This window comes from Suncus etruscus, chromosome 19 (assembly GCF_024139225.1).
Source record: "Suncus etruscus isolate mSunEtr1 chromosome 19, mSunEtr1.pri.cur, whole genome shotgun sequence".
NCBI lineage: Eukaryota > Metazoa > Chordata > Mammalia > Eulipotyphla > Soricidae > Suncus > Suncus etruscus.
Genome location: NC_064866.1, coordinates 17,899,308 through 17,912,083, shown reverse-complemented (window position 1 = coordinate 17,912,083; position 12,776 = coordinate 17,899,308). Strand labels below are relative to the sequence as shown.

Sequence of the window (12,776 nt, the reverse complement as noted above, 5' to 3'; positions counted from 1 at the left end):
ACTACACAAAAGTATGGTGTGGTATAAAACAATAGCAAAAAGAAGACTGGATTCATTTATGATAAGAGCACATGTTGAAACAAAATCTATAAATGATACTAAAACCACAAGTTAAAATATTTATTACACATTATTTACCAAACTTTAAGGTCCTCTTTTTCCAGTTTTTCTAATTGTCTTGCAGAAAATTCTATATGAGGTAATTTTTTTTATTTCCAAGTTGGCAAGATTTCTGTGTACAAATAACAAATGCCAACTTTGACTGGGCAATGCTGTGACTGGAAGTGCTACTACAGCATTTAATAGTGTAAACATTAGCAGAGAAAACACAAGTCACAACATACAAGCTGTTACAACAACTGAGGACTATAGGAAATATTTCCCATAGCTTCTAGGATCCTGGAGTCAAGCCACAAAGCATTTCCTAATGTCACAAAGGACTTTTTGACATCGAGAGTATCTGGCAAGATTGAGACAAATCACTTAGAGCTTCTACCACTTTGGCAATAAAACTAACATTGGTCAGTAAATTTTAGTAGACTATTTGTCTCACTCATTGTCTTTCTTGGAGACTTACATACTCGTTTGTAAAAAATGGGGAAAACAAGACAATGTTATGACTTCTATAACTGAAATTAGATTGTCCTCTTCATTGGGCAATTGAAGAACAAGTCAGGGTATTTTAGAACCTATCCATTCCTTCACTAGTATCTTAAATATCCCCAATTATTACACAAAACTGTGCAAGAGAATTATATTGAGCATGCCCAATACTTAATATATCATCGAGAAGCAGTTTGATATTAAAAACATTACACCTAAAATACATCTGTGTGAGGAAGACACAATACTTACACAATGTTTGTTTCCAATTTGGAATGGGATTCTTTCTGAAATAACTCTCTCCATAGCTTTAAAAAATTATTTTGATTTAATTCAAGGACACAACTGGCTTATTTATAAAATACACAAAAAGTAGCATATAAACTTGTTTGTACACAAACAGAGATATTAAACAATTATACTGAGTAATGATGAGAATTCTTTACCCATGCTTGTGCAGTAAGAAAAATTTTGAAGTCTTCATTAAATGTTAAAGTTGGGTGATCAGCAATTCGGTTCAAAAATTTATGTAATGCCTTCCTGCGTGTCTCAATGAAGTCATCATTAAAACGTTCCACCATTCCTTTGACTATAAACTTCTCAGGCAATGGCTGAGGCAAGAAAAAAAATATTTATTTAAGTCACTGAGCATTATATAGCAAAAGATTATAAAAACCTTCTTAAACACATAAGCACTTTTTTAATAAAACTTGTTTTTTTAATTCACAATGCTAAAATCATTAACATCTTGGAAAAAATCAAAGAGGTCTTATATAAATTAGGAGAATTTTAAACAAGCATTTATATGATTATAACTTATTCTGCATTAAAATATCTGAAACTAGGCTCCTGGAATTCTGATGTTTCCCAGTCCAAAGGGCTGCTATTCTACTGGGAGAGAAAAAGGTAAAAAAAAAAAAAAAAAAAAAGGATGAGGAGGGAAGTATAACCTTACTGGAATAATAAGAGTAGGATGTGCTTCTTCAAGTTTTCCTTTCAACCAAATAAAATCTTGATAACGTCTCCTAACTTCAAATTCACTGGAGTCAAATTCTCCACGAGAAGTCTGAAGAAAGAGAAAAATAACACATTCACAAAGACAGAAAACATTTGCCTAATGCTATTTTAGTTTAGAAATAAATGGGTCTCTAAGAAAAATTAACAAATTCTAATTATTCAGTGTTTGTCAGCCTATACTTTTTTTTCTGTAATCATCAATTCACAGAGCAGATGAAATAAAGCAAACTTTTTAGTATTTCAAGAAAGAAAGCAAACATCAAGCTTAAATTTAAAACCCAAACTGAAAAATCTGTCTTATAGCAACCATCTGCCGCCCACAAGATTTTAACTACTATTATCTTTGGCATGACTTTCTTGCTAACAAGAAAGTGTGTTGTGAATTTATATTCCAAATACATTTCCTTTCTCAACTTGATTAGAATACAGAATTTGAGGGAAAACAATCCAATTTTTATGATTTTGAAAAATAACCTGAATATAACTGAAGGAAAAAGAAAATGCTTTCCTGGAATCTGCTCAAATGTATTACTTTGCTAAAATTTTCTTTTAGTATATGAAACTTCTAACATTTTAGAGAGTGATTTTATCACTGTTTTAAGATGTTATTAATAGGTAGTTGAGGTAAAAAGAAAATGTTCCTGTCATTTCATAAGGAATTTTATTTTGAGCTCTATGCCTAGACTTCTAAAAGTCAATACATCAAAATATCTGTTCTCAACAAACTAAATTTATGCATATGAAAAGAACATAGGCTCAATATTAAACTCACTTATCTGGCAAATTGAATATAAAACTAGGTTATCTAAAAAACACTCGCCTTCACCAAAAAAGTCACTCCAATCAATATCTTATTTCAATGATGTCTATATATGTAGTGATATTAATGTTAAGAGTTTCCTGGAGGAGTAAAGATAGAATAACACCGCATATATTTCACACTCACCAGAAACATCAATCAATCATTCACACAGACACAAACTATAAAATTAAATTCATTCAAAGATGCAATTTGCTGATAAATTTAGCATTCAAATTACAAACTTTTTTCAAAGTTTATTCTAAAATCAGAGTTTAGAGTATTATATAATGTATCTTAGTGAAAACATTACTTCATTAGAGAAGAAAAGGTGGAGAGATAAATGAAATGTTCAAGTCCAAACAATAAGATCTTCATAAAATACTAAAATATCTTTTTTTTTATAGATGTTTTTATCTACAACCAGCAGTGCTAAGGGACTACTCCCAATTCAGTGCTCCTGAGCTGTTCCCAGTGGTGTCTCAAAGGACTATGTGGCACTGGGAACCTAACTAGGACATGCTGCTTACAAAGTATGTGCTCCAGCCCCCCAAAATATCTTAAACAAAATGATTCAAGTTAAATAAATGGCGAAAATAAATCATAAAAATAAATCATAAAATAAAAAAATAAATGGCAAAAAACACTAATCAATAACACATGTATATGAATATGTGCATACAAATGTGTGTTAATGTATATGCACTTACAAGCAAACACACACTTGTATACATCTCCATGCACAAAAATATGATTTTTGAGTCACTCATTAAAAACTAGCTCTTGGGCCTGGAGAGATAGCACAGCGGCGTTTGCCTTGCAAGCAGCTGATCCAGGACCAAAGGTGGTTGGTTCGAATCCGGGTGTCCCGTATGGTCCCCCGTGCCTGCCAGGAGCTATTTCTGAGCAGACAGCCAGGAGTAACCCCTGAGCAACGCCGGGTGTGACTCCAAAACCAAAAAAAAAAAAAATCTAGCTCTTGAACAGCTCGTTGTGCCAAGCACATATGCAGAGATTCACTACCAATTTCCAACAAATTGCCTGGCAAAAATTTATTAAAAACACTAAAAAACTGGGCAGTTAAAATAAGACTGAGCTGCATATGTGCTTAAGAATTTCCACATAAAACAATCTGGTATTAATCATAACATGAGAAAGATAAAAAATGCAAGTCAAATAACTGATCGATTCTGTACTTATCCTGCTGTCACTGATTAAAAGAGTTCTCCAAAATAATGAAATAATAAGAACAAAATAGAGGTTGCAAACAAATCTCAAGGACTGTGTTCTTTTGTTCTGCTATAAAATGGTCTTCTAGGGGCCAGAGTGATAGCACAGCAGTAGGGCATTTGCTTTGCACACAGCCGATCCAGGATGAACAATGGTTTGATTCCCAGCATCCCATATGGTCTCCCAAGCCAGAAGTGATTTCTGAGCACAGAGCCAGAAGTAACTCCTCAGTGTCACCGAGTGTGGCCCAAAAGCTGAAAAAAAATTATCTTCTAGCCTGAACTTATGTAAGCATATGAAATTACATATAAATAAGGAAAACAAATATCTGCCATGTTTAGATCACAGCTAACTTCTCTAAAGAAGTCAGAATTAATATAACCTAAAGTAACAAAAATCTGTGATCTATCTTACTTACGTCATCCCAATACAGAAGAGCAGCATTTGGGACTGAACTGTTACTAAACAAAACCATATGAAATAAATGAGTAAATGAACAGATGAAAGTGAGTAATAAAAAATTATATTTGATCCAACATAGCTACTACTTAGATGTATCAACCATGTATAAATATATAGGCATAGTCTATATTGTATGTACATATATATTTGTATAATTATATTTATGTGGGCCGGAGCACAGCAATGTTTGCCTTGCAAGCAGCCGATCCAGGACCTAAGGTGATTGGTTTGAATCCTGGTGTCCCATATGGTCCCCAATGCCTGCCAGGAACTATTTCTGAGCAGATAGTCAAGAGTAACTCCTGAGCACAGCCGGATGTGGCCCCCCCAAAAAACAAAAAAATTATATTTATGTTATATGCATATTTATTTATATGTAAATAAAATATTTTCAACATGTACAAAAATATAAAAAATAAGTATAATGTAAATTATAAAAAACTTCCTGGGTTTAGAATCCTGTTTAGCCCATCACTATGCTGTGTAAACTCTATCAAGTTACTGACCTTGAGTGTCCTCACTTATGAAAATGGGATTAAGTCATGTTTCTAGGCCATAGAAGTGATATGGTATATAAATTTAAAGGAACTGTATGTACAAAGAGTTTAGAATGCTGTTAGACACGAAATTGTCAATAGATGTCATTTAGCACACTATAATATTATTTCTTGTACAGTGATTAAGTACAGTTATAAGAGCTGTACATCAAAAACTTGATGTAGGGACCACAGAGATAGCTCAATGAGCTGAGCAAATGCTCTGCATATAGGAGGCTAGGGTCTGGTTCCTGAGTACCACAAGGACAATAATCACTCAGTACAGAGAAAGAGCATTTGCCAAGCACCAATCGTGCTAACAAAATAAAAAATTAATAACATAGAAATGCTAACTTGTAATTAAACATCTATGATCAGGATGAACCCATTGCATGTCCCATTTTCTCTAGGGCAAGCATATATCAAGAAAAAAAAATCATTCAATTAACAAACTCTCTAATAGATGTTGGGGCTGTGGCTAAGCAGCACAGCACTTGCCTTGCAAGTTTGAATCCCTGACTTCAATCCCCAGCACTGTGACACAATCCAAGATAAAATGTGCATGTACAAATTCTTTGCTACAGAGAATAACAACAAAGGGGATTAAGTCAGCAGTAACAGTTGAGAAACCCGGCTCTGTTCTTTCTTAGTGGTGATAACACATTCTTTCTTAAACTACATTAACAATATACAATTCAGTATTCACTAACTTCAAAGCTATGTGCACCCTTATGTTCATTGCAACATTTTTGAAAAGAAACGATTTAGAAATAGTTTGTATTCAACAGTGGATGAATAAAGGTGATATGTATGTCTATACAATGCCATACTCCTGAACTATAAAAAATATAAATTCTTGCCATTTGAAACAATATGAATGGACTTAGTGGATATCTATGGCAAGTGAAATAAGTCAGACAGAAAAACAAATGCATATGATATCACACATATATCTAAGATAAAGAAATACAGCAATTAAAAAGTTTGTTAGAAAACATACACACACACACACACACACACACACACACACACACACACCCAAAACAAAGAAAACATGTTAGACATGGGGGAAAAATGGTAGTTACCAAAGGAGAAGGGGTCAGAATGATAAACTTATTTAAGGTCACTTGGGTGGCAATGAATTAAACTAACTTCAATGAGTGGAGGAGACTAGACTCAATGACAATTACAAATAGTATACATAGGAGACAAATTGCAGCACCCAAAATATGTATTTTTAAGCTAATGGTACTTTAACTAAAAGAAATTAGCAATTGGATTAGAGAGAGAGTACAATGGGGAAGATTTCCCATATGGTCCCCTAAGCACCTCCAGGAATCATTTCTGAGTGCAAAGCCCTCCAATTATTTTTTTAGTAATAAAGGTTAAGTGATTTTTAACTATGCTGCTTAAACTATAACATTTTTGTTCTAAATATAAAGCAACAAAAAAAGAAAGTTTTGTTAACTATCATTAACAAATGAAGAGAATGTTTGTTTGTGTGTTTATTTAGACTTGGGGCAAAACCAAATAAGTTTATTTTACTTTATTTTGGCCACACCCAGTAGTGCTCACTGGTTATACCTGGCTCTGTACTCTTTGAACTGAAGAGTCACTCATGGTAGTTTGGGGGTACCATCTGGGTTGCTGGGCATTGAATCTGTATTAATAAGGCTAGTGTGCTATCCACTGAGCTACTGCTCAGCCCCTGAAGAGAATAAGTTTAAAACAGTTAAAAATTATATATATAAAGAAAGGATTCAGGATTCCCAAATTTTTGCTGTGCATATGCAAAACAAAAACAGCCCCCTCTTTTTTCATCTTTTAGATAGTGGTTCCTACCTTTTTCATAGAACTTTGGGACATGGATAACTTTGTTTTACCTCATATTTTGCATTTTTCTATAAAATTAAGAAAAAGAAAAGTTTGGGGGCTAGGGGCCAAGTGGCATCAGGTACATTGGTAGAGAAAAACAAAGGACAGAACTAAATATCCAAGCCAAAGTCAACAATAATAGAACCAAGAGACCCAAATTATTACAATCTAAACTTAAAATGGGCCTGCTATACTGGCAGGCCAGGGGGTAAAGGGTGGCAGTATAGAATGCATTCTTGGGAACATTGGTAGAGGAAAGGTCAACACAGTGGTGGGAATGGCCCTAATTCACTATCTATCTGAAATCCAACAATGAAGGACTTTGAAAACCACAATGATTTCAATAAAATAAAAAATAATAATAATAAAAATGTTTACATCCTATGACACAGGGCTTATATATGAATTTACAAAACAAAAAAAATCTAAGATACAATTCCCCCATCCTTGAGAAGCCAGAGGCTCATCTGGAATAAACTAAAATGAACATAAAGTTCCCTATTCATATACAAGTGGGTGACAATCACTGATTTTGCTATGTGTTTACATGGACTCAAGGAAAGCAGGTAGATAGGAAATTCACTTCATCCTACCCCAGTGACAATAAATTATTAGAAAAAATAAAAACTGTTAGTCTAAAAAATGAGTGAGAAAGGCCTGATAAGAACTTAAACTGAAGACAGAAAAAATCCAACGAAGACTGGATTCCCCTGCAGGAAAAAATATAAGCAGAAATGAAAGCTAGGAAAGGAATGTCAAGAAATAAGATCATCCTTTTGTTTTTAAATTTGGTTCCAACCCTTCCCCTTGGCAAAAATTCTAGCAATCGATTCTTAGCTAAGTAGAAAGCCTCACATGGGTCAGAAGGGGAGAAAGCCTATAGAAACCAACTTGAAACAAAGGAGGTGCACATATTTGATCCTTGGGTCCATACACGTGGTACTCACAAAGAATTGCCAACATCTCCTTTCTTGACATGTGTACTTTCCTATTCTCATGTTGGGTGTATACCAGAACTCTCCTTTGGAGAGATGCATTCTCTCTTGAGTACATTATTATCTCCCTTTCTTCTCAGTTCTATTCCTTAACCTTGGACAAAATTTGATTTTACTTCCCTCCTCAGCTCCTCCTGAAATTATGAGAGAGAAGGCAATGGACCTAAAAGCCTTTCCTGGTGAAGCTGGAGTGAGAAAGCAGCAAATTCCCTTGTTCAGGAAACTCTCCCCTCATATAAGTCACCCAAGAACCTTCATAAGCATTATACTAATTCACCTAAATCAAATAAATGCACGGGGGGGGGGGGGGGGCTTTTTATGTTTTTTGTTTTCTGGCCAAACCTACAAGTGCTTGAGATCACTCAGAGATCACATCTTAATTATTGGAACCAGATGGGCTAAGGATGAAACCCAGATAAGCTGCCGGCAATGTATCTTATTCACAGTACTGTTTATCTTTCAAAACCCCTCCCTAAATCAATTCTTATCACTACCACATAGAACAGATTACATTATCACTTCTAAGTTATGAGTTTAAAAACAAAAGGAGGCCTATAAAGATTAAATAAATGCTTTGAATGTCTTTGCTACACTGATTTCAATGTTTTATCTTCTTTTTGTTTGGAGGGGGTCACACCCTAAAGTGCTCAGGGGTTACTCCTGGCTCTGTGCTCAGAAATCACTCCTGGCAGGCTCAGGGACTATAGGAGATGCTGGGATTCTCCAACCACCATCCATCCTGGATCAACTGCCTACAAGAAAAATGCCCTATGGTTGTGTTATCTCTCTGGCCCCTATGTTTTATATTCTTTGAATTCAGCTAGAGGGGCCAGAGAGATAGCATGGAGGTAGAGAGTTTGCCTTTCATGCAGAAGGTCATTGGTTCGAATCTGGGCATCTCATATGGTCCCCCAAGCCTGCCAGGAGCGATTTTTGAGCCTGGAGCCAGGAGTAACCCCTGAGCTCCCCCCAAAAGAAACAAAAGAAACAAAACAAACAACAACAACAACAAAGAGTTCAGCTAGAACAATATGAGAAAACAAAAGAGGGTTGTTTATCATGTTGGGGAGGCAGTTAAGGATCAAGAATCTTTCACAGCATCACTTTGAACTGTGTCCAGAAAATAAACAGTAGTTCTTCTACAAAAGAGAAGGAAAGATCTATAGGACCAAAAATAAATAAATAAATTTAAAAATGTAAAGTCATCAGAAAAAGAAATATCCTAAGGGGTTGGGTATGTAGTTCAGTGATAGAAGAACTTCCCTTGCATATATGAGGCCCTCAATTCAATCCTAGCACCAAATGAAATCAGGATATTTACAGAACAGCAGAAGGATATTTACAGAACTGAAGAGCAGAAGTATAATAACAGGCAGTAGAGACAGGCAGTAGAGATATTCTTTACTCATATTCTTAGCTGCAAAAGAGACCCAATTGGCACCAGAGATGATTCAATGATCTGAGCAAGGGTACTGCATGTAGGATTACATCCAGCATTACCACATGGCTCCCTGAGCATAGCAGATAGCAATCCCCCATACATAGAAGTAACCCCAGAGCATCCAGTATAGAAGGAAGGAAGTGGGGGAGGAATGGAGGAAAGGAGCATACAGTATAGAAGGAAGGAAGGAAGGAAGGAAGGAAGGAAGGAAGGAAGGAAGGAAGGAAGGAAGGAAGGAAGGAAGGAAGGAAGGAAGGAAGGAAGGAAGAGGAGGGAGGGAGAGAGAGAGGGAGGGAGGGAGGGAGGGGGGGAAGGAAGGGAGGGAGGGAGGGAGGGGGGAGGGAAGAAGGAAGGGAGGGAGGGAGGGAGGGGGGAGGGAGGAAGGAAAGGAGGGAGGGAGGGAGGGAGGGGGGAGGGAGGAAGGAAAGGAGGGAGGGAGAGAGGGAGGGAGGGAGGCAGGGGGGAGGGAGGAAGGAAAGGAGGGAGGGAGGGAGGGGGGAGGGAGGAAGGAAAGGAAGGAGGGAGGGAGGGAGGCAGGGGGGAGGGAGGAAGGAAAGGAGGGAGGGAGGGAGGTAGGAAAGGAGGGAGGGAGGGAGGGAGGGAGGAAGGGAGGAAGGAAGGAAGGGAGGGAGGGAGGGAGGGAGGGAGGGAGGGAGGGAGGGAGGAAGCGAGGGAGGGAAGGAGGGAGGAAGGAAGGGAGGGAGGGAGGGAGGAAGGGAGGAAGGAAGGAAGGAGGAAGGGAGATGGGTGAGAGTAATATGAACTTAAAGAGATATATTATAAAATATGTAGGGTCTTTATAAACAAAATAGCTTATTATCAATCTTTTGAAAGTTTCTATTATATAATGATCATAAAAGAAAGAATTGTATTTCTTGGTTGTGTTTTCAACAACAAAAAAAAACATTTTTAAAGAGTCTTGCCAAGGTTAAAGAGACTTGACTTTTTGCTGAACTTTATCCTTGAATTGTTGCACACACTTACAATATAAAAAATAAAAAAATTAAATGTCCACTTGCTTCTATTTGGAAAATAAATAAAATAAAGTACTTTTGAAAACTTCAGAAGAAATATGAAAATAAAATATTGTCATGTAAATGAGACTCTTCTCTAAAAGCTTAAAATATTCCTAAAAGACACAACTGCTTTCAAACAAGTAATTACTAGTGCCAGAGAGACAATACAATTGACCTGCACACAGCAGACCCTTGCCTGATACCTGGCACCATATTTGTTCTCCAGAGTACAGACTGAAGTGATTCCTGAGTACAGAGCTATGGATAAGCCTGAACACCACTGAATGTGGCTTCCATAAAACTATTAAAAAAGGATAAATTCTGAGGGCGGAGTGGTGGCGCAAGTGGTAAGGCATTGCCCATGCTTGCCTAGCCTAGGATGGTACTTGGTTCGATTCACGCCCCCCCCCCCATAACCCATATGGTCCCCAAACCAGGAGCAATTTCTGAGCACATGGCCAGGAATAACTCTGAGTGTCACTGGGTGTGGCCCAAAAACAAACAAACAAAAAAGGATCAGTTCTTACGTGTGATTTATGTGGTTTCATAAAAATGAGTAAAGGGTAGATAAGACTCAATGTCTCAAATTAAGTGGTTGAAAACATGGCAATTCAGTTAATATTCTCTAATGCTGACAAGTGAATGAGGCACACATCTTATGGCTCAAAGCAAACAGCTTCACTCAAGAAAATGGTTACTGGGGTCTGGAGCGATAGCACAGCGGTAGGGGTTTGCCTTGCCTGTGGCAGATCGACCCAGACTGAGCCAGGTTCGATCTCCAGCATTCCATGTGTTCCCCAGAGCCTGCCAGGAGTGATTTCTGAGCACAGAGCCAGGAGTGACCTCTGAGTGGCATCAGATGTGGCCCCAAGAAAACAAACAAACAAAAAATGGTTAATAGGGCAATGAGACACATGCCTGGAATATATGCCTTGCCTGTTCTGGACCCCAAGTTTCATATGTGGTCCTGTGTAGCTTCCCAAGGGATCTAGTGATTCTAAGAACCACTGGGTCTAAGAAGCACCAGACTACTGGGCCTGAGCAAAGAACCATCAGGCCCACATATCCAGGCTGAGTATTTCTAGAAGGGCACACCCCCCCCCCCCGGTCAGAACTGCAGGTGAAAAAAAAAATGAAGAAAGAAAAAGTAAATATTTACCTTAGTAATAATTCTATAAGTAATGAAAGTTTCAATTGTAGTAACGTGGCTTTCAGGTTCATCAACTGTAATGAAGAGATCTTTCGAATCTGGTTCATCTTCAAATTTGACTTGGTTGATCATTGATAATGGAGATGTTGGCATCATAGGGCTTAAGGAATTTATGTCCATCAAGGAGGCATCCTAGGGAATGACATTAAAAAAAACAACATCAATAGATTATAAATTATGTGTGACTAATGGAGAGAGAGACCAAATGATGGGAGAACAAAGCAGATGTGCAAATGATGGTGCTGTAGGGAAGGGGAGAAATGGAGACAGACAATGAGGGAGGGAGAGGTAAACATGCATTAAAAAAAAAGACTTGGGGAGCCTGAGTAGTGGGAAAAGTGGTAGGGAGTTTGCCATGCAAGTACTAACCTAGGACGACCATGGTTTGAGCCCCAGGCGTCCCATATGGTCCTCCAAGCCAGGAGCAATTTCTGAGTGCATAGCCAGGAGTAACCCCTGACCGTCACTAGGTGTGGCCCAAAAAGAAAAAAAGACTTGAGAGGAGAGGTGTTGGATTGGAACACATATTGGGTCACATCCTATATTGCATGGCTGTTACTTCTGGCTTTGTGCTTTGCTTTGAGGGTTTCTCCTACTCGTGCTAAGGAGACCATGTATAGTGCCAAGGATCAATCCTGGGATAGTCATACACAAGGCAAGCATTAAAGCTCTGTTCATCTCTGTAGCTCCCAATTCCCTAAAAAAAAAATTAGGGGGAGGCATACTCAGCTGTTTAAAAGAGTCACTCCTAGTTCTATGCCCAGATATCGCTCTTGGAGTTCAGGAAACTATATCTACAGCTAGTCAGAAAATCAGGCTAAGTTGCATGAAAAGAAAGGACTTTATTTATACTTGTTCAATATCTCTATTGTTTTTCTATCTCTGATCCTAAGGGGGAGAAAAATCTTATCAGAAATTTCCAGATGGTGGAATTGCTGCTGAACTCAATAGCAGTCTTATATGAATTTTTGCACTTCCAAATATTCTACAAGAATATATTATTTTTTAAAATTTCTGTGTGTGTTTATTTATTTTATTATTATTATTATTATTATTATTTTGGTTTTTGGGTCACACCCGGCGGTGCTCAGGGGTTACTCCTGGCTGTCTGCTCAGAAATAGCTCCTGGCAGGCACGGGGGACCATATGGGACACCAGGATTCGAACCAACCACCTTTGGTCCTGGATCGGCAGCTTGCAAGGCAAACGCCGCTGTGCTATCTCTCCGGGCCCAAGAATATATTATTTTGAAAGAAATTTTCTAGTTAATATTGTAAAGTTTATTCAGAAAGAGTAAGAACTATTATAAGAAGTCAAGATCACTAATAATCAGGGAGATGCAAACAAAAGAACAATGAGGTACCATTTCACACCACAGAGATTGGCATACATCACAAAGAAAAAGAATAGTCAGTGGGGGGTCCGGAGAGAAAGCACAGCAGTAAGGCATTTGCCTTAGATGCAGAAGGACAGTGGTTTGAATCCTAGCATCCCATATGGTCCCCTGAGCCTGCCAGGAGCGATTTCTGAGCATAGAGCCAGGAGTAACTCCTGAGTGCTGCCGGGTGTGACCCAAAAAACCAAAAAAAAAA

At 37.8% G+C, this 12,776-nt stretch overlaps 1 protein-coding gene across 1 annotated transcript in view; it reads right to left on the bottom strand.

The window, feature by feature from the left end:
* Window positions 1–11,312, bottom strand: part of SNX7 (sorting nexin 7) — a 76,825-nt gene extending 65,513 nt beyond the window's left edge. The window contains exons 1-3 of the mRNA XM_049765754.1: window positions 11,134–11,312; window positions 1,559–1,669; window positions 1,050–1,214 (exon numbers count right to left, since the gene is read on the bottom strand). Of these exons, the coding sequence (XP_049621711.1) occupies window positions 1,050–1,214; window positions 1,559–1,669; window positions 11,134–11,304 (447 nt within the window). The 5' untranslated portion in view covers window positions 11,305–11,312. The remainder of the gene's footprint in view (window positions 1–1,049; window positions 1,215–1,558; window positions 1,670–11,133) is intronic.
* Between the last annotated feature and the right edge of the window lie 1,464 nt (window positions 11,313–12,776).